Source organism: Antennarius striatus, chromosome 3, assembly GCF_040054535.1.
Source record: "Antennarius striatus isolate MH-2024 chromosome 3, ASM4005453v1, whole genome shotgun sequence".
Classification (NCBI taxonomy): domain Eukaryota; kingdom Metazoa; phylum Chordata; class Actinopteri; order Lophiiformes; family Antennariidae; genus Antennarius; species Antennarius striatus.
Genome location: NC_090778.1, coordinates 8,097,544 through 8,121,117, shown reverse-complemented (window position 1 = coordinate 8,121,117; position 23,574 = coordinate 8,097,544). Strand labels below are relative to the sequence as shown.

General features: G+C 39.1%; 1 protein-coding gene across 1 annotated transcript in view; it reads right to left on the bottom strand.

Annotated features, from left to right (window-relative positions):
- The window catches only part of prdm6 (PR domain containing 6), a 92,155-nt gene that overhangs the window by 5,909 nt on the left and 62,672 nt on the right, over positions 1-23,574 (bottom strand). The window contains exons 9-10 of the mRNA XM_068310086.1: positions 16,185-16,563; positions 3,789-3,965 (exon numbers count right to left, since the gene is read on the bottom strand). Coding sequence (XP_068166187.1) covers positions 3,789-3,965; positions 16,185-16,563 — 556 coding nt within the window. The remainder of the gene's footprint in view (positions 1-3,788; positions 3,966-16,184; positions 16,564-23,574) is intronic.

The following is a 23,574-nucleotide window of genomic DNA, read 5'->3' as shown; positions in this document are numbered from 1 at the left end:
AACTATTATTTCGGACTATGGGTCCAATGACAGTGCGGAACACCCAGCCTTTTTGCAGTCTCTGGGAAGGGTACTGAAAAGTGCTTCAACTTTGCAATTGTGTAAATACATCCAATAAGCTGGAGAATTTTCCTTTAAAACATGAAAGCCAAGTATTTGGGTTTATGAAAGTATAAATATGGGGTATCTTAATATCTTTTATACTCCTTCTGGAGGGACCCTCATTGGATGGAGCGTCCAACTGAGTCCTTTTCATTTAGAAAATTTTCTCAAAGCTCCAGAGAGCAGAAAAGACTCTTGACTGATGTAGGTGCGCTGCTCTGCCCTGAAGTTGATCCTTCCTTCTCTAATTTATGTGTAAACTGACAAAACCACAACAGCCATAGATATCAAAGCTCCTCTGATGTCCCTCTGTCACAAAGACTTATCCTCCAGCACAGACACATGGACGGTTCTCATGTAGATCAAAGAACATCGCTGGAATGGGGAGGCTGCATTCTTTTACCACCTCATTGTTTTCTTAGCAAGAAAAAATAATGTTGAACACTTCATCGTGACAAAATCACAATGACAGCCTTAATAAGTTTTCCTTCAGGATCACTGACATTTCTGCGTAACTCTAATCTCTATCTTTTGTAAGGTGTCAGAATGGGCAATAAATAAGTACAAACTGTGTTCAGTCAGAGATTGAAAGTAATGATGCGACCAGAAACAGGAAAAAAAACCCCATTCATACAGATATTTCAAAGTGGGACCAGTAAATCTTTTTTCCACCCTCATATTCTCTATAAGTGCAGCAAAGGGTTTCTGTTGGTTCCTCCTCTGAGAGTCACATATCCGTGTAAAAGTAAGATGGAACAGCAGGACAATGTAAAACTGGAGAGAGTCATGAAGTTTAAGAGTTCATTGCCCTCTAATTGTATTAGATCACATGGGAAGGTAAATCTTTTCTTTTTTTGTCATGTTAATTCATTTCTTCCTGTCATATGAGTATATTAGGCATCACACCTGTTGTCCCACTGACAGTAGGAAAGAGGATGGTTACTCACTGAGGATTGTCAGAATGGACAGATGTTAATGAAACTGTTCAGACCTTGGTAATTGCCCTGAAAAATCTGATTAAATTTATATTTATAAGAGAGGAGGAGGAGGTGATGAAAGATGTAGAAAGCACAACAAAAACTTTTTTAACAGCTGGGAGGGGCTTCTCAAAGCATGCATTCGAGTGCTGTATTATTTCAGGACTGACTGTATCCAACACACATAATCATCTTAGGAACAGAGACCTCATTAAATGCAGAGAATACCCACTGTATTTTCCGTCAGCACTCAGGCTGTCAGTGGTGAGCATGTTGATCATTTGTTTTTATGAATGGCTGCATGGTTCACTGCTTTAAAAATGCTGCTGCCAAAAGGAAGTGTGGGACAACAACATTTCCATCCATCCATCTATTTTCTTGAAGACGAGACCACAGTTATTGTCTTGATTTCAGCCACGTGTCCTCTTTCAGGTCACGGGTTACCCTGGAGCCTATCTCAGTTGTCTATGGGTGAAAGGTGGGGTGCACCCCTTACACGTCGCCAGCGCATTGTACAAAATTTCCATTCAGTTCATAAATGATGCTCTTCTACATTCTATGTTATAGAATTTCAGTAATTAAAAATTATTAGCTTTTAGAGAATTCATTCTTCTCTTTCCGATGCATCTGAGAGACTTCTATTAATTTCTGTTATTTAGGCTCCTTCTCAACAAGAAGGCAACGGAACCACAAACATGATTTAACTACATTCTGAACATGAACATTCATTGGCTTGACACAAACTTATCAGTGGGATTTTGATAATCTATGGCTGTTGATTTAGGCAGTCGTTTGGGATTTCTTACCCCTCATAATGTCATGAGATAGTGGCATGTAGAATTTGGGTTTTGTCCATTTGATTTGTCCAGAGCTGATCTTTAAATCTTTTTCTGCTGCTTTGTGACCATAGAACAGCAGCAGAAGACAGGATCCACAGTCCAGGGGCCATCAGTGCTGAAGAGGTGCCGATCACATAGAATCCCTGCCTCCATCTCGTCAGCAGGAAAATAAAGTTGAACGTTTTCCTTCTGACAAAGTGACAGTGGCAGCTTTAATCTATTTGCTGCACCGTCCAAAAGGAGATAACTCCCAGAGGCCATCGATCTGCTAAAGATTTCCGACGCCCGTTCATGATTGTCTTTGTCCCGCTCGGCCTCCACTGAGACTCTGAAGTGCTGATGAAAAGGTTCGGAGTTTCCTCCGATTGCTTATTAAGAACGCTGATTTGCTTTAACCAGATTTGTCCCTGGAGCTTGTCTTTTCACTTTTTACACCATGATTTCTTGTTCTTCCATGGCCTTCCTCTCTCATTTTCTATCTTGTTCTTACCCCTTTGCTCTCCACGTCAATGAGGAGTTCAGTTTTCTCTGATTGCTTATCAAGAACATTAATGTGTTTCACCCAGTTTCCCCCCTGACATGTGTCCCCTAGCGTTCCCACACTTGAAATGTCTTATTTCACTTTCTTTAATTTCTCTTACTCTTTTGACCTTTCCCCTGTGTCACCCGCCTCACTCTTCCTGAATGCCGACCTCTGTGTCCGCTGGGGGAATCTTCATTGTTCTCCTATACTGATGGGATGACAGCATGACAGCATGACGACAGCAGCTTCCAGAAAGTCCTAATTGCAGTGTGCATTGCCTTCTAATGATATCAGTCTTTGCTAGATGAAAATATACATTTTTCATCCCAGTGTGCAGAAATTCATTGCCAGACGGCTAACTGCAATGACTAGGGTGCTTCTGTATTTACAATGAATGATGCTCATCCACAGTGACTAGACAAGCACAGATTTTCCTCTGTGAAGTTATTAGTATGGAGAACAAAGGTCTAAGGTCACGGTAGTGATGACAAAAGGTGTACCAAAATACTCACAGAGGGATCATGAATAATGGAAGAAAGATACAACATGTACACTTCTAAAGTCGAACCGTCTGGAAAAATTATAAAAAATAGTAAAAATGCAAGAATGCAAAAGTTCAATTTCACCATTACTTATTTCAGCTCAATTTAGATAAGTGTCAGGTTCTTTGGAGGTATAGCTGTATATAATTATGCAGATAATAATGACACCAAAGCCTCTGAAAAGAAACATATGTAAGTGTTATGTTGGCCTCTGAACCGTAGATCCAACATTATGGATAAGATGGTAAAGGATAGCTTTCTGAAATAACTTAATATAAACAAGAAAACAGAGGAATCACTGAAGCTTGAATGAGAGATTTGCAAGTAACTAAGACATTCATTCATTCATTTTCTTTTGCTTTATCCACCGCAGCGAGTCACGGGGAGCTGGAGCCTATCCCAGCTGGCATAGTGCGTGAGGTGGGGGAAACTCCGGGCATGACGCCAGTCTGCCGCGGAGCCACACACAAAGACAGACAACCATGCACGCTCACACTCACACACTACTGGCAATTTAGGACCTGCCAATTAACCTGAAGTGCATGTTTAAGTAACACAAACTTAAAATAATTTAATGGTTGTTTTCTTCCATCAAAACATGATTTTTAGAAAAGGTGACATCCCTGGTAGCTGCGATGCTAGCAGCTAATAGCTATGGTGACAGTGTAGTAATGAGAGTGTCCGTTGGTGTTAGGTGGGAGTCATGTGTAAGTGGATCTTGTCAGGCCAGCTGGAGTTGGCAGCAGGCGGGATGGAGCGGGAGGGTGGGTCGGTTGGATGGGTGGGGGTACTCACTGTTACTTACTTGAACGGCTTCTCCCCGGTGTGTGTGCGTATGTGGTTGTTGAGCGTCGTGGCACCAGCAAATGCACGGCCGCAGTAGCCACATTTGAAGGGTCGGTCGCTGGAGTGCGTCACCACATGGTTCCTCAAATCTGACGGCTGAGAGAAGGACTGGGAGCAGTGGCCACACTGGTACGGTCTGAGAGAGACAGATGGAAATTGAAGACGGTTGTGAAAATACAGACTGATGGCCTTCCAAATTTTGTCATGAGGAAATGGTGTCTTGAAATCCTGCATATTGCTTTTTACATTGTGTACGTGGAAATTATTTGGATTCTATTACGAGGCCTGATTTTTTCATTTGTTAAATACTGTACTGTATTACATACAGTAAAATAAAGATAAAACAACACAGAATACCTTTAGTGATAAGACTGACATGAATAAAAATTATTTGAAGCTTGTTGGATCTTGTTGGATTGATTTGAAACACTCGAATAAAACCTAACCAACCTAACTAACGTAAAAAAGAGGCACGTCCGTATAATAAAATACCTATTTAACCTTATATGATGCTCTTAAATATTATAGACAGAATTTAAACTAACATAGAACTTACATCTGACACACATTAAGACACAGAAATAGAGGGAAGAGATATGTAATATAATTTCAGTTCTGCGGACACAGATAGCTGACACACACAGACACCCACGCGCACAGTGTAAGGGGGGAGTTGAACTGCTCCGGTAACCATGGCAGTGTGACCCTCATCAACAATGCAGGCTGAGATCATGACTGGACCATCTATCACTCTGTGTGTGTATGTGTGTGTGTGTGTGTGTGTGTGTGTGTGTGTGTGTGTGTGTGTGTGTGTGTGTGTGTGTATATACACATATATATATATACATATATATATATGTGTGTGTGTGTGTGTGCGTGTGTGTGTGCGTGTGTGTGTGTGTTATGTTAAAGACAATGAGATAGAAACAGTAACAGAACAAGATGATAAAGATATAAAGGCTTTTATATGCGTGTGTGTGTGTGTGTGTGCGTGCGTGCGTGTGTGTGTGTATTCAGCTGGGGACTTGCAGGGAGAGTGAATCATAGTGAAACAAACAAGTAAACAATAGCTGTGTCTCCTGGAGTGTCCTGCTCCCATGCAGCAGCTGATCTAATCTTCCACTGATTCTGTTATTGAGCAGAGGTGGTGGGGGTGTAGAGAACACCACCTCCTGGTGTAGAGAACACCACCTCCTGGTGTAGAGAACACCACCTCCTGGTGTAGAGAACACCACCTCCTGGTGTAGAGAACACCACCTCCTGCTATCATTACCTCATCTTAAAGGACTTTTCAGGAGGATCTGCTCACAGCAGGAAGTCCCTCTGCTCACATCACTGTTTTCCTCCCTCTATCCCATGTGAAGACATGTTCATGCATATAGAAATTTAACTGCATTATGAAAAATTTACAGGTAATTCTTAATTGGCTCAGTTGTCAATCAATCAATCAATCAATCAATCAATCAATCAATCAATCAATCAATCAATCAATCAATCAATCAATCAATCAATCAATCAATCAATCAATCAATCAATCATTCAAACAATCAATCAATCATCAATCAATCAATCAATCAATCAATTAATCAATTAGAGCCTTAGGATAGGAACTCCACATAAATTCCAAGCAGGGCAAACGTCTGGGAGAACCACAGATGAGGGTCCCTCCACTGCAATGGTTATCAGACATGGTTGTGTTGACAACGTCCCGATGCTTCAAGAGGAGGGATCTGATCACCGATCCCTGATCACTTAACCCACTCTATCTCTTGTTGGCAATGGTAATAACTACCATCCCACAAATTTGAATTAAAAAGGGGCATTAGCCAAGAAAGTTATTCAGTTTTTCAGAATTGTAACCTCATAATCTCAGTGAATATCTAATTACTTTCCAACATGCAGCTTTTGGTTTTATGGTCATGGTGAATGTAAGAATATAATTCTCAATAAGAAGACACAGGATCATTAGAATCCTCTGTTTTACCACAAGAACACTTATTAAATGTGATCAGATCTTTTTATTATTTATACAAAATTTCATTAATGATTTTAATTTTATTGTTGTACCAGCTTGCAAAAAACAAAAAAACAAAAAACACTGCTTCAACTCAGTCTTCCTGACACAAGGTTGTTCTGCGACATTTCTATGATCAGGAAACCTGACATTGACTTGTGAATTTTCTGCTCTCCAATCATTGGTAGTCTGACTTTTTCTTCATATTGCGCAGTGTATTTGTCTTGCTGCTTGACTGACCCTTGTTTGAGTTTGATTTCATGAAACTGACCCCATCATGGTCCTATAGAATTTGTTTGATCCAGAAGAAACGCAGATCTTAAGCACAAAAGCATTTCTTGTTTAAACTGAAATGTTGCACTTTGGATGCATTCAATCATAGTACAAACGATCATTTAGCAGAATGGCCTTCTTCATTTCCTGTCACACACCATTCCTATTGTGTTTGTCTGATGATAGACTCATGAATACTAACATCAGAAAATGCATGAGAGGACTGTAGACCTTCAGATCTCACTCTAAGTTCCTCTGAGTCGTGACCTACTCATGATTGCTTTCCTCATGGAGGATGACAGTTATCTACCTGAAAGTGGAATGAAAAATTTCACCTTCTAGTCCAATGGAAAACAATTTTTTGTTTTGTCTGAGCTCCGACATCACACATCCATAACTACTAAAACTTCACATGTTTCTTCCTGCAAATACATTCAATGATGACTAACTTTACAAAATAAAAAAAATAGCAAAACATTTTATTTTATTTATTTTGAAGAGGTCGTCTTAAGGACTTAAATGAAGATATGATCAGATCTTATTTCACATTTTTGTAGAAATATAGAAAATTATAAATCTATGAAAAACCTGCTAATTCCATACACATCACATCTTCACTGTACCGTATCACTGTGTATAACTGCGTTAAGCACTGGTGTGAGTTAAAATGTTTCTGCAACTGCATGACTGGGAAAAATTCGTGTTAGCTGACTGTAGTTGGAAAATAAAGAGATTGTTATTTGCAGACCAATAAGACAAAACCCTGACAACTGCACATTACAAATAGGTAACTATTATAAAACAAATAGACCAACATCTTCACTGCTCTTATAAATCACAGACACCTAACTGTACCCTGAGAGGATGTGCAGAGCACAAACACACACTCACTTGAAAACAGGGGAAAGTAATAAGTGTAAAATAGTGTAATATAAAATCGAAAAATTCTCACTTGCAGTTTTCCACATAAAAGACTTCTCGTCGTGGGGGTCGGCTCATTTATCAAGCGAGGAGTCTATAAGTTCACGCCTCAGTGGGTTGCACCACTATTTATTAGGTGGGTTTTCTATGAAGAGCTGCATTGATTGTGCATAGTTTAAGTTGATGAATGTGTAGATATTATTTATTAAGGCAGCAGGGTGAGAGATTAATGCCCAGTTATTGTTTATTACAGTGGAAGAAGGAAGGAGGAGGCAGTAAAGCATAAACACCTCCGTGGCACACATACACAGATGTATATACAAATGCATACTTCACTATTTCCACACACAAATAAGCTTTTTTGTGCGTGGATTATGAGTGAATTACCAGACACATACTCCAGGGTTCTGTCCTGGTGGCTGAATATGAGCATCAACCTGCAGCTAACAGCCAACCTGCAGGAAAACATTCTCACAAATATAAGAAGACACTGAGTCTCCCAATAAGAATATTTATGATAAATCAAATGACATGCACCATTACCAAAAGGTGAATCACATGTTTCTCAGATGGGGGGGGGGTATTTGGGTTATTGAATATACACAACTGAAATGATTATTAACATAGTTGGTTATTTGTCAGTAACTGTTATACATTTTCTTTCACTTATACTTCAGATCTTCCAAAAGATGATATAAATACAGTATTCCTCCAGTTTGCATGTTGTTTACAGTCTCCAATCTTTGAGGTACAGTATTTTGCAATGTACTGCTAACTGAGCAGCATCTCTCTTGGTGCCCGTTAGCATTAAGCAGTTATTCAGTCTGACACTGTTACAGCCTGTTGACAACACAGACAGCCACATATGTTCAGAGTCAACATAACACCAGGCTAGAGAAAACACAAGATAGATGCTTGGATTTGGTTCACAGGCAAACTAATAATACTTAACTTGGACAGGCAATGAGAGTAGAACTGTCTGCTTCGCTGTTCCCACTCAGCCTAGCTTTTGTGTGTGTGCAGCATCTATAAAATGACTGATTTTCAACATGTCTGCAAAATGTGGTTCAGGACAATAAACCTTGCATCGCCTTTCAACACGGCATGTGGTAACAACAACAGAGTCAGTGTCAATGTGTCCCTTTTAACACATGAGGTGATGAAAGAGGCGATGTGTGTGTGTGTGTGTGTGTGTGTGTGTGTGTGTGTGTGTGTGTGTGTGTGTGTGTGTGTGTGTGTGTGTGTGTGTGTGTTCCAAACTTCATGCTAACCAGCTCCACTTTGCTCCAGTTATTAAGACTATATGGGAATTTCTGGGTCCAAAAACATGCTGTCATTTCATCAGCTGGAGGTCAGAAGTGGGGAAGATGGGAAAGTTTGAGTGTGGCAGGTTTTTTCAATCGGTTGTCTGCTGACGGCAGGTGAAAAAACAAGCAAAAAGTTAACAACTATGTTCAACAGCTCAGATTGCTGGAAGATTAAGATTATTGACATCACAGAATGGTACTTCGGTGTGTCTGGAGTGTGAACATTTATTCTTAACTGAGAGACTATTTTTTTTTAACTGTACAATAATTTTTGGATCTAGTGTGAATGTGTTTGCTTTTGTGTTTGCAGCATGTAGTGGGTTGATTGACCCGACTGAAGTCAGTTTAATCCATATAGTGTTATAGCTGCATAGTGAGGACGACCGACCGCCTCATATGAAGACATTATCCCCCAGAGAGGAGCAGCAATAAATCACTGCTTCCGCCTCGTCAATATACAATCAATGTCTCTCTAAACACACACAATCCCTTCCATACATACAGTACATTTTTGAGTAGACATACAAGGACAAATAAGAGCACTGATAAGTTTTTAAAACCAACAATTAAAACTGTCTTTTCTAGCATCATCTATTTGTTGTTTTTTTTGTTTTCCCCCCTCTCTTCCTGTCTTTCTGTGTTTCTCCCCCTGTCTCTTTGACGGTATTGACCAAACTATTAAAGCAGAAAGCTCACATAATGTCTTCTCATCAAACAATTGAAGTCATGAAATGAGCCCAGAACAAAAAGCAACCTACCAGCCAATATCATGTCATCACAGAGTGCGGCTGTTTCCCGTAAGTCATCTTTAGAAAGTGTTGCGGCAGAAAACAATTACCAGCTATTGTTTGAGATCTTTGTCAGTAACCAGCTCTCAACAGCATAATCAAACAGAAGCTTGCGGCAGGTTTCTTGTCCTTTAGAAAAAATAGTGGTGCAGGAGTTTAACTAAAAATACACTAAAGAAGATAATCACCAGTTAAACAAAAGTACATTCAAGTCCATTTTGTGTAACCTAAGGGAAATATAAAAATGAGAAATTTAATTTAAGAACACTACATAGAGTTTCTGAACTCTACCAATGCACATGCAACAGAAAAGTAAGTTTTTATTGCAGTGGCTAACATGGCAGATACAAATAGACTGTGAAGAAATTTCTACAAGCCCGTCCATCATAGTGATGGATCATTATTAGTTATTCCTGCGGCTACACAATGTAAAAGAGAATAAAGTCATTTCTCCAAACATCTGTGTGTCCAGCAGGGACAACACACATCTGTGTTAGTGTTAAATGCAAATATGTCCTCACTGTTGGGGGATAAATCTCCAACATGTCAAAGGTCTGGCAACACAGCTAAACAGTCACGTTCAAGCATGGCATGCAAACATTCTGAGTCAATTGTGTCGTGTTTTTCCTCATACACTCATAAAGAAGTACGGAAACCTTGAATGTTTATATTTTACTAAACCTGTTTAAAAAAACTGTTTTGGGGGTTTACATGTAAAACACGATCTTATCTTGTAATTATCTAACCTCTTTCAGTTTTATATTTGACATAATCATTACTTATTTGTGATTATTCTAATAGTAATAGAGTGTGTTAAAGATGAACTTTAACAGTGGAAAGACTGAAGCTGTGTGTAGCCCCAAGTACCACACACAGCTCGATGGTTGAAAACAAATAGCAAAATATAGATTTAATTTCTATCAAACGTCCAATACATACATACATTAATGATGAATATATTCAATCAGCTGTAAAATTTCTGTCCTTTGATATACAAGCATGATAACATCCATAAATACATCCATTCTGTATTCATAAACATTTTCCACCAGAATGAGACCTGACATGTGATCAAGGTGTTAGCAAAAACACCCCGTTTACAGTCTTCTTCTTCTCCTTTTGGTTTTTTCCCTCAGGGGTTGCCACAGCGAATCAGTTGCCTCCATCTAACCATGTCTTCTGCATCCTCTTTTGTCAACCCCATCTACAGTAAAACCACTAATGATTTGTTTAAACGCACCAATCATGAAATGATTAATTAATTGTGTTCATAGTAGTGATTTGTTTGGCATGTCTTTTGTAATAGTGGAAACAACGTCCATATCTAGGAATTTCTTTTCTTCATTCGTCCCTCATCACCATCTCAAAAGAGAATCCTGCACCCAACACCATTTTAAAGTTGAATCAGAGGGCCTTCTAATGCCTCACTGACATAAACAAACTGCTCCGCCGATGATGGATTTTTACAAAAATGACACACGGACGAAAAATGAAACAGAAGACGAAAAACTTCAGAAAGAGAAACACTCAGCAGAAAAATTGAAACAGAACGGGATGGAGCCGAGAGGAGGTGTGTGTGTGTGTGCGTGTGTGTGTGTGTGTTTGTGTGTGTGTGTGTGTGCGTGCGTGCGTGCGTGCGTGCGTACGTGTGTGCGTGTGTGTGTGTGCATGCGTGCGTGTGTGTGTGTGTTTAAAGCAAGAGCCATTAGTTTTTGGCTTCAAATATTCCCATCAAGTAAACATCAATAAATATGTATAAAGGGAGACGTGGAGGGGAATGAGAGGGGGAGAGAAGCATTAAGAAATCAAGACGGAGAAGACAGAGTGGCATGGGAGGAAAGCTGGATGACTTCACACGTATTCAAGACATAGTGGTTTAACATCTGAAGACTAAAAAAAGAAAAAAACAGATTACTGAGGTAAAAGCCTTGTGTTTCTTGATATGAGTTTCTAAAAAAAAACCTTGATAAGGATCAGAAGAACCACCTAAAGGAAATGTTCAAAATAATAATAGTGATTGCAGAATTTTCTTCATGACACAAAAAACACCTGAAATAATGTCTTCAGTTACTGCCAGCCTCTAACGGAACCCTAAGATTCTGAACAATAATTACGTAAACCAATGACTGTGGCAACATCTTGAAGGATGACTACAATCATGGTGCGATTCATCAAAGAAAACAGAGTGGGGGGATGTTTTTTTTTAATCATGGGAAAATAAGCAATCAATAGGCCTACTTCTTTTTTGGTTAATGGTAGGCGCTATGAGCCTAAATTTGAACGGATGAACATTAATGTTTAACAAAAACTTAAAAAGACAAAAACCATTTAATTTTCTGTGCTGGCCATAATGTGGAAAATTTCCTAATTAGGCTTTAGGACCATGGATGAGGGCCGATCACATACAGATGGCAAGAGGGTTTAGCCTAATGTGAACAGTTTGTAAAATGTAACATTAACACCTCATAGATTAAGATTTCATATCATGTCAAAACAGCTAAGCAAATATCAGACTAAGTAAACAGTTTGTTCTGATGTCGGACTTCATGTGGCCTTTTCATCTTTTATTTTGTTGCGTCATCTGCAGCATTTTGTCCTTCTTTTATCCACATCTCTGCAAACTTCTGAGCAGAGAACAAATGCACATTGTCTTTATCTGAATGGGACATTGATGGACATCAAGACTGCTGACATATACATATATATATATATATATATATATATATATATATATATATATATATATATATATATATGTATATATATATATATATATATATATATATATATACAGAGAGAGAGAGAGAGAGAGAGAGAGAGAGAGAGAGAGAGAGAGAGAGAGAGAGACTGTGGACTATGTGTAAGAAAATTCTGTTGCCTGACTGTTATTTCATATTTTTTTATTCTTGACAGGGTGTCTGTCCCCTGTGGGAGCTAAATGATGTATTAGGTCTCCTTGTGCACAGGTATGAGTAAGAACCGATGTTGGCTAAGTTAGGTTTCTGCCTGGAAGCATTAACACTTTTTTGACAGCCGAACTCTGAACTCTGAATGTCTTGCTATTTGATGTTAACTGTTGGTTAAGTTATCTAGGAAACTTAATGGAAATAAAATAGAGTAATCGAGCATAAAGGAGCGTTTCGGACTTTTTATGACGGCTAAGTGCATCAAAAGTCCGGGATTGATGTAGCAAGATCCTCCCAAATCATCTCTTGAACCATGTGATGAATTTATACAAGACCACAGTTTCACAAGATTGGACCTGTAAGATGACGCAGTCTTAAAATAACACCAAATGTGAACAGTATGAGGTAAATGAAAGCTTCTGTCTATAATAATTACATTTTTAGTATGCTATAATATAATAAATATTTAAATAGAACATCACAAGGCTTTACATTAATTTTTCAAACTGACTTACAGTTCAGAATAATTTTTGGAGTATTTGGGGTTGATTTGCTAAACTCTGAGTGATGCATAGCCAGTGAGGTTCATGGCTGGTGAGGCACTGACTTCATCATAATTAGATGAAGATGTTTACAAATATACTAACCTACAGTGTAGTTTATTCGCATTTATTAAGCAACGGTGAGTGGATTATTTTTAAAGTCTCATAGTAGAATATACAACACACAAATAAGCACATTTGATTATAAAACTTAAGTTTTTACCTACACGTTTTTTATATGTTATGTTTTCTTATAAATTAAGTCCATGCACAGCTCCTTCTGAACAAAAGCATCGGAAAATGTTTTAGTTGAGATATGTAATCCTCCATTTTTATTGTAAGGCAAGGCGACTATAGATTGTAGTTTACTGTCACTTCTTCTAAAGATGAGGAAGAAGAATGCTCGGCTGAATCCCTGGGATCACCAGCGCCCCCTACCATGAGGCACGAGAACTGTGTGTCTCAGTTCATGCCTTTTCCCAGCAGCTTCAGGACTGCTCAACTCAAAAAAGATGTTACAAACATACAGTTGTTGACAAACAAACACTGTACATTATATACATTAGATAAATTATTGAAATTTAGTTCATAGAGCAAACGTGTTTGAACATTTTAATAGCGACATATAGAGAGATAGCATTAGGGTCTCACTGTATAGCATACCAGTACAGCTAGTTGATCCATTGTGCAATCTATGGTGAGGAACGGCTGGCTGATGGCTCACCGCATGTCTCTTCTCAGTATTTCAGCGGTAAATGTGAAAATTCAGAGATTTTGAGAAAAAATAATGTAAAATTAGTGACGTTGAATGGAAAATATCTATATAATACACATCACTGGACAAATGTAACCATTTAATTTATTTTTTCCATTTTCCTTTTTTTTTTTCTTTTATGATGGCAGGTGAGGCCATGCCTCACTTGGCTCCTCTGACCGATAGCTGTAAAAGGAGCTTACTGACAGCATGTTGAGGCCTACTTGTCAACTAAAAATAAATCTGATATTTGGATATAGGGGGCTTCATGTGAGTCCAAACAAGTATGAGGTACAGTTGGGCTTTGGAGCTCCGGAACTCAGATCAGTTTGGCTTGTTCAGCTGAATTTTATCTGCTCCTCTGTCCCATAAAACCTTCCTATTGACAGGCAGCTCCACATCGACCTTTCCTCCCTCCTCCCTATCCAGCCCACATTTTTCTTCCCTATGAGTATTAGTTTATTGAATAAGTGGCATCTGTTTTCCTGGCCCCGTCACCGTAAGGCGAGGTATTTCTCACTGACGCACAGCACTGATTTATACGCCATTCTGACTCTCCCCGCAAAAAATAAGGCTAAGCAAAAATTTCCAATACACTACATCGTCTGTCCCCCCAACAGACCCTGGTATACACACACACAGACACACAGACACACAGACACACAGACACACACACACACACACACACACACACACACAGACACACACACACACACACACACACACACACACACACACACACACACACACACACACACACACACAAACCACACATCTTCTTCACCTCGGTCTCATCCATGGTTTGTATAATTAAGACTGTAGATGTTATACACACTCACACATTTCATACTCTCCTCATTTACATTAACTTACATTGTCTTTTCTTCCAACAAATGGCGCAATGAACAGTCACAACCAAACTAATGCATTGCAACTATATGCCTGGTCCCACAGTTTAATCTGAAACATTGCAGATCTTAAAAAGGGAAAGCTTTTATTGTTCTTTGTCATCATGTTTAACTAATTAAAAGGAAGAAAGTACATTAAAGGAAATGCAGATATGTAATATGTGATGTGTCAGTGTAATTGTGCCTCTGCATCCAAAAGGAATTAGATATGAAATAAGGAGAAATAAAAGGAAACCGTACTTTGACTCATCTTCGGTAGCATTGGGATTAACTGGACTCTTGATTTAGACTATAGAATGTCAATGTCACTGTCAGTGTTATACATGTTATATTTTTTTGAATGTATAATTAAAAGTCTGTACGTGATGATTTTTATGAAGGTAAAAAAAAAACTGTCAATCAAACATTGTGTCGATCACTGATTCTTTTTATCCAATGCTTTTAGTAACGTGAGGCTAAAACATTAAGCACATTTTTATTAAGCTTCACTTATATGAAATTTCTCAATGAACAACGCATTTGATTTAAGGTGATGGAGATTCATATAAATACATGCTGACTTAGGTAGAGGATATGGAACATTCAGTAGCTCACAATGGAGTGGACCCTAACTAAGCATTTTGGCAAGTTTACTTTAAATACTTCTTTTAGGAACAGATAGATGGGAAACTTCAGGAAAATGATTCTTCTCCTTCTCCGATCCTTCTCCGAACTACTCTAAACTAATGTGGCTGTTAGATAGCCATGGAAAAGACCTTAAAAAAGAATACCCCTATCCAGCAGCCACTGAAGAAATCTAGCACAAAATCAAACTAACTTCTACAACAAAGAAATCACTTTTTTTTCTGTTTCATATTTTCTGTCGACACTGTATGAATTGCCCATGCCCATTTATAGACATATTGGAGTAGTTTGTGATTCACTTTCATTTTTCATCCACTAGACAAGTGATCCCCAACCCCTGGGTTGTGGACCAGTACCAGTCCGTGGGTCAATTGGTACCGGGCCGAACAGAAAGAATACATAACTGACATTATGTCTTTTTTATTTATTATTTGATTCTGTACAATGTTTGTTTTGGGTTTTGTTTTTTTTTGAAAATTACCAGATTCTCTCCTCCACATCTGTGTATCAGTCACTCGTGACTCTTGTCAAGTACTTTCCTCTAAAACCACTAAAACTTTCCACTAAAACCCAAGCTAGCAAAATGAACAAAAAAATAAATGTTGGTGCGAAGTCACAAAGGATGCTGCTAATAAAGTGTATTGGAGCATTTCCCAGCGGCACATTGTGGTATGTTTCAGAAAGTAATGGGAGAAGTAAGTCCCAAAGGTAAACCGATAAACCTCTTCCTTGCTGAAACCTTTCGATATTTCAGCTCCCACCATTGGGCACAAGCTCTGCTCTCTCAATAAAAAGTCTATTGAAGGACGGAAGATCAGCACTCAGGGTTAATCATCCAGATGAACACTGAACATCAAGATCATTACCACATCACGAACAAGGTGTAAATGTTTAAAACCAGCTTCTGGTATTTATCAGGATCTTGTCTTACAGTATTATCTAGAACTTAAGCTCTACTGTCTCAGTGTGACATCGATTCTTGAGGATACAAGTCTTCTTTTCCTTTTGGCTTTTCCCTTCAGGGATCGCCACAGCGAAGATGTTTGGAAATGGTAGTATACCTATTTTCCCCTGCAGTTTCTCATCTACATATGGTGTCTTATTGTGTCCAACTAAAGCAAGTATTAGCGGTATATTAGTCCAATGTTTAAGTCTCCTGTTTGTTCTACTGTAAAACCAAGAATGTGCAAGTCAATGTCTGGCATAATTATTGTGAGTAAACTGTGCAGTATATGTCTATTACAGGAAATGGAGGAAATGCCCTAAGCTAGCATGAGCATTCATACAGAACGGAAAGTCTTAATAAATGCTGTCTTACTTGTCTGGATTCTGTGGACAGACATGCATCTGCAGCAGTATCCTCTGGGTGAAGGTTTTGAAGCACTGGCCGCACTTCCATAGATGCCAGTCACTAAAATCACTGCTCAGCTGGCTGGTGGAGGTTGGACTTGCCAGGATTCGCTGATTTTTTGATGCCAACTGGGCAAAACTGGAGTCTGACTGCATGCCAACTCCTACTTTGTCCAACAGGGAGAAATTCTTTGAGCAAGGTGAGTGGGGGAAGACCATGGAACGCATGAGGGTGGAGGCGGGTGAGGAAGAGGAGGAAGACGAGGAAGACGGTTTCCCATTCTTGCTGAAGGATTGGAGGGACTCTTGCCTGGTCATGGCTTCTACTACAGTGCCTGGGACATTTACTGGAAACAAGCAAACAAACGAACAAACAAAACAACAGAAATCATACGGTTATGTAGATACAGTATTTGTTTAAGAAAACTAGTTTTGGAAATTCATGGACTCCACAATTGTGAGGTGGAAGTTGAAGCTACCTGCAGATCTACATTTATAAGTTTTCCTTGTAGATAAGGCTTTTGTTAGTATGGATACAAGCAATTTCATACTCTTTTCAGGAAGTCTCACAACATACTGGAGGGATTATTACTCTATTTATGATTTATCCTGTTATCTCCAGGAAGAGCTAGAAGATAGGGTTAAGAGAAAAGACTGAGTAGGCTATCTGGGCCTCTTTTAGTTAGAGCACAACCACAAGGCAAAAAGGTGCTTTTGCCACTTCAACCCAGATCAGTATTAATTATGAAAACAAAGAGACATTTAGACCATCTTCAATCAGGCATCCATTCAAGTAAATAATGAGGTGGCCTTCTACATGTCTGTTATTTCTGATAGGCCAAATTCTGTCTGTGTGCTATGATGAATACAATAATTCTGAGGTTGTTGGAAACAGAAACCCAGCCACAATAATCTGAGGCCCGTTCTCCCTGGCTAGCCCAGAGAAATAAGATTGTTCTTTAGATTGTTACAATGAACGGAGTTATTCTGTTTGTTAGCTCAGCCACCATGACACTGTAGCTAAGGCTCACGGCCCAAATTTCTGTTTTTGGTGGTTTACCACATGATAGCAGTACTAGAGAGATGGACTAACCCAATATAGCATTCCATGTAACCATGAAATCATTCATCATTCATCTTCATGAAGATGAGACAATTGTAATCGATATGTGGGTCGTGGATTATGCTGGAGCCTATCCCAGCTGACTACGGGTGATAGGCGAGGTACACCTTGGATGAGTTACCAGCTCATTGGATGGCCACACATAGACAAAGCTAAAGGCTTCCATTCACATTTATTCAATCATCCATTGGTTCAACCATTCATTGATTCACTTATCCGACATACGGGTCACGGATTAAGACGGAGACTATCCAAGGCAATGGGCGAGGCTACACCCTGGATGAGATGCTAGCAACACACAAAAACATCCACTCCCACTCACAGCAACACATCTAGAATTTAGTGTGACTCGAACCCGGGACATTCTTGCTGCCCGGGACAGTCCTACCCACAGTCCTGCACCACTGTGCTACTCAGCTATTAAGTTATATAATTCCCTATTACTGTTACTATCATAATTACTTCATTTAACATTAGCATCTACAGTGTTTTAAACCCAACTGATATCTTATTTTAAAATCTCTTGTGTGTGCTCATAATTATACGTATATTGTAAGACAATTTTTTTTCATAGTTGTTCTGTTTTGATAAGTGCATAACAAAAAAATTATATGTGAGCAAAAAAGCTGGCAAGATAACTTTATTAAGCCTTGGCAAACAGATATAAGATAAGTGTTGCTGCTGAATTAAGTGAATAAAACGAAGTAAAATGACATTAGCAAAAAATGAAGGATTATGTGAAAGTGTACAAATTTGATTTTGGGTGAACCAGCTGTTGTCAGCTGTCCTCACTTGACCCAGAAATCAGCTGTGTTCTGTTCAGTGGTCTGACTAAATGACAGATCTGGACTCAATAAGCCTTCATCCTGTTTGGCATGACATAAAGAAGGCTTGTCTCACTCACTATGGATGGTTCAACTTTAGGCTCCGTAAAACTGGTTTGTTTGGAAAGTCTTGACATGCAGATTAGCAAGTGGTCTGATGTACTCTTTACTAAACCTCATAGGAGTCATTTCCAGTTCCCTAAACTTAATCAAGTATTAAACTGGTGGCTGGTTGGTTCTATTACACAGCAATATTTTATTTGATTATATTACAGAAAATTACAAGTTATCCAAGAAAAATAGGTTATGTTTGACCAGTTTTCTCTCCCTTTAAATGACATGCAGCAGGTATTGGGCTTAGCCATCATAACCATTTTCCATCTTTCATCATTTCACCTCTGCTATCAGGCCACCAGGCTCCATTGATCCTCTAATAACCTTATGAGGAGATAATTACACCATCTGTAAGTTGTCCGACAGCAATATTGATGCCTGTGTTACTTGCCGCTCTCCAACACTTAATTCATTTTGCAACAAACATCGCATAGAAAAAAATTCAAGTCAATATGGTTTGGACTTAGTGTGAAATGCATCATCAAAATGGGAGAATTATGCAGATGCATTTTGCAACATCGCAGACTCTGTGTTTTCATTCTTCATAAGGGGTGTGTTCTCCAGAGAGGTGTGACATGAATACAAACTGACCACAGTCTACAATTTTAATGATGAGGAGGGGTTTTAGAAGTACTGTAACTTCTGTTTGATACTGAAGATAGAAATCAGAACTGATCAATCAGTTCCTTCCTCATTTTAGATCTTGCATCTTCTTCATTATGTATATCTGCCTTCATATCCCATGATAAGACCAATACCAGTGAGATAATCTGATTTTTTACATGTGATAATTTTGGCCCATGCACTTGCCAGTGCCACTCACGTCCAATGAGTGAATATGTGCGTTGATTAGCTCATAGAAATCCAATCTTACTTTTCAAAATTTCTCAGTGATTTCTGCAAACACTGAGGCTTTGCAGTTTTTAACAAACCTTGTACAAACGGTAGGAAATAGTGAATGTGTTAGGGATTACTTTCAGTGGCAGATTAATCAATTTCAGTGAAATAAAAGTGTGTATGAAAACAACAAAATATGTCAACTATATATGTTGAAGACATATTTTACATTGATATTTTACATTTATACAGAGACCTTTCTGTGTTTTTGCTCCTGGTAAGTGTCTCTCGTCTTACTCTCTTAACTGGAATGAGGAATTGTTTAGATTGTGTTGCCATAGCTCTGTTAGTGATCAATAATGATAAGTTAGATAATAAAGTCTAAAATCGATCAAGGCAATTATAATAGCGGTAATAATAATATGTCAAATAAAGTAGTGATGTGGATGAATTTAGAATAGTGCAGAAGAGAAGAGCTCATTGCAGAGGCTGAATAAATGTCTGTCTTCTTTCTTTCACCTATTTTCTTCTTTCTTTTCTCCTCTGAACTCTTTATCTTCCTTTTCTGTTCACTTTTTGTCCTTAGTCTGTCCTGTACATCAGTGGTCCCCAACCTTATTTGCACCACGGAGTGGTTTAACACATTTTTACGTCTTCTTTTCCTTTCGGCTTAGCCCTTCAAGGGTCGCCACAGCGAATCAATTGCCTCCACCTAACCATGTCCTCTGCATCCTCTTCTCTCAAACCTGCTTGGGTGGTTTTCAGCACTATTTTCTACCTTTACGTTTGTCTTTATGTGTGTATTATTTGTGTATTGTTAATTGTGTTAGTCTTGAGTGTTTAACGTCGCTTATTGTCAGTTTTTGTGTATTTTTTGCCGACCAGGTGTGTGCCGGTTGGCGGCCGCTCAGACGCCGTCATGGCGTGTGGTGGGTTCGATTTCACAAAGCTGACAAGGGACCACGGGATTAGAGTGGTGTCTCATTTCAGCATGGAGTAGGTAGCACTAGCGGTGGGTGATGTTATTGGGACGGGGAGCAGAGAGATGCTCCGAGGAGCGAGACTGAAAGTCAGATGCAGGTAGGAGCAGTGATAACCAGTAATATCGTGAGGGGGCGGAGTGAAGGTGGGACAAGTGAGGATGGTGGCAGGGTGGCTGAGAGAGCAGGTGGAGTGATGGGTGAGAGTGTGGCGGCGCCCAGCGAGTTGGGTGATGCGACGGCTGTGGTGGGTGAGAATGGTGGGCTGATAGGTGAACAGGGGAAGGATGGAGAGGTAATGAGTGAAATGGATGAGATTATAGAGGTGGTAGGTGAACTGGGTGAGAAAGGTACACTGGTTGAGACTACGGTGGTGACAAGTGCAGTGGGTGAGAATAGGAGGGAGACTGGTGATAAAAATGAGAATGTTGAGACAGGAAATCAGACAGGTACTGAAGATATCACAGACGACCATGCATCTGAATGGATTCCTGTTCCTACTAGGTGGCGCGGTAAGCGGAAGAATGTTTTAACTGTTTCTGCTGGATGTAAAGCTGGCCGGATTGAGGTCACACCGAGTGTTCCAGACAGTAGTGACAGTGATGATTGTATGTCTGATTGCAGTGACCTATCTCATACTCCAGTCACTGCCAGTCAACAGCACAATTTGTACCCTGAAAGAATATTTAAATTGTTTTTACAACAAACTAAAGGCATGAAAGGTCTGAATCTGGAACAGTTTTTTCCTGATAAATTAATTTTGTATAATTCGGCAAAACAACTTAAGAGCCACATCAGAACTCAGTGACCAAGAGATATACCGACTCAAAAAAAAAAAGAGTAAAGTCCGGAAACAACTGAGTTTTTAATTTTTCTTTTCTTTTTTTTCCTATTTAGTTATTTTAAGGTCCTTTCAACTTTCCCCTCATCATGAATTCTTTTAGAGTGGGGACGTTAAACGTAAATAGAGCCAGAGAAGAAAGGAAAAGGGCACTGGTCTTTGACATAGCAAGGAGGAAAACTATTGATGTTCTGTTTTTGCGACGAGAACAATGAGGTGGACTGGCTGAAAGAGTGGAAAGGACAGGTGGTCCTGAGCCATAACACCATGCTGAGTGGTGGAGTGGGCTTCCTGTTCTCTAGCATTTAACCCATCTCTAGAGATCGAGCGGGTGCTACAACTGTGGAGGCAAAGACTCTCCAGGAAGGAGAGAAGCCTACTCCTGGACTATAGTACAGGGACTGTGCCAGACAATAAAGATCCTTTCCCAGAGGTCCACATCAGTCCCCTGTTTGGAGAGCTGGAGGGTCCTCTCCTTGGAGATGAACGAGAAATCAGCCTGCACACAGCCAACAAAATAATACTGTACAAATACTATGTAAAAGTGAACAAGAAAGGCCTGTGTAACAGAGCACCCACTACCTGGGCCAACAGGATGACAGGAAATGGACCTGAACCAAAGTAGAGACTTCTATACAAACCTCCCCTCAAGACAAAAACAGCCGACCTACAGTGGAGACATTTACATGGTGCCATTGGTTCCAATGGTTTCATCTCTGTTTTTAATCCTTCTGTCCCCTTCGTGAGGCAGTCTTTTCATGCTTTTAGTGAGTGTACGAGATTTGCAGTGCTCTTCACTCTTTTAACGAATGGTTTTAATCTGTTCTTCTTCTTCAGCCTGCACACGGCCAACAAAAAAATACTGTACAAACAATGTGTAAAAGTAATCAACAAGAAAAACCTGTGTAACAGAGCACCTACTACCTGGGCCAACAAGATGACGGGAAATGGACCTGACCCGCAGTGGAGACTTCTGTACAAACCTCCCCTCAAGAAAAAAACAGCCGACCTCCAGTGGAGGATTTTGCATGGTGCCGTCGGTTCCAATGCTTTTGTCTCTGTTTTCGCCCCTGCGGTGTCCAGTCAGTGTCCCTTCTGTCCCCTTCGTGAAACAGTCTTTCATGCTTTCAGTGAGTGTGGGAGACTTGCAGTGCTCTTCACTCTTCTAACGAATGTTTTTAACTTGTTCAATGAAAACATTAGTATCAGGAAATTCATCTACGGTGCTGGGTACAATAGATCGAATCAGAGAAAGTGGCAGCTTTTAAATTTTATTTCTGGGGAGGCAAAACTTGCAATTCATGTGACCAGGAAGAGGAAAATTGAAAACAATACCGTTCAAGAAGCAGCTACTGTTTTTTGCTGTAACATCAGATGTCGCTTAAAACTAGAATTTGGTTTCTCTAAATTGACAAAAGACCTGAATAACTTTAGGAACATCTGGTGTTACAAAAATGTCCTATGCACTTTAGTTGATGACCACCTCACTTTTGCAAACTTCCTGTTATAATGCACTAATTTTTATATTGTATTTCCCTTTGTTTCTTGGTGTTTAATGTTTTTGAGTGTTTAGTGTTTTTGAAATTTCATCTAATGAAAAATTGTAAAAGGTTCTAAATGTTCTAAATGTTCTAAATGTTCTAAATGTTCTAAATGTTCTAAATGTTAAATGTGATTGAAGTTTGTTTGGAAAAGATCTTCTGAGGCACTTAAATGCTTTCATCTAATGTAAAACTGCAAAATGTTTGAATGAGATTAAAGTGTTTTTGCAAAAATCAAAAAATCTTCTTCTTCTTCTTCTTCTTCTAGTGCTCTTCACTCTTCTAACGAATGTTTTTAACTTGTTCAATGAAAACATTAGTATCAGGAAATTCATCTACGGTGCTGGGTACAATAGATCGAATCAGAGAAAGTGGCAGCTTTTAAATTTTATTTCTGGGGGAGGCAAAACTTGCAATTTATGTGACCAGGAAGAGGAAAATTGAAAACAATACCGTTCAAGAAGCAGCTACTGTTTTTTGCTGCAACATCAGATGTCGCTTAAAACTAGAATTTGGTTTCTATAAATTGACAAAAGACCTGAATAACTTTAGGAACATCTGGTGTTACAAAAATGTCCTATGCACTTTAGTTGATGACCACCTCACTTTTGCAAACTTCCTGTTATAATGCATTAATTTTTATATTGTATTTCCCTTTGTTTCTTGCTGTTTAATGTTTTTGAGTGTTTAGTGTTTTTGAAATTTCATCTAATAAAAAATTGTAAAATGTTCTAAATGTTCTAAATGTTCTAAATGTTATATGTGATTGAAGTTTGTTTGGAAAAGATCTTCTGAGACACTTAAATGCTTTAATCTAATGTAAAACTGCAAAATGTTTGAATGGAATTAAAGTGTTTTTGCAAAAATCAAAAAAAAAAATTTCTTTCTTTCTTTCTTTCCCTCAAGAAAAAAACAGCCGACCTCCAGTGGAGGATTTTGCATGGTGCCGTCGGTTCCAATGCTTTTGTCTCTGTTTTTGCCCCTGCGGTGTCCAGCCAGTGTCCTTTCTGTCCTCTTCAGGAGACAGTCTTTCATACTTTCAGTGAGTGTGGGAGACTTGCAGTGCTCTTCACTCTTCTAACGAATGTTTTTAACTTG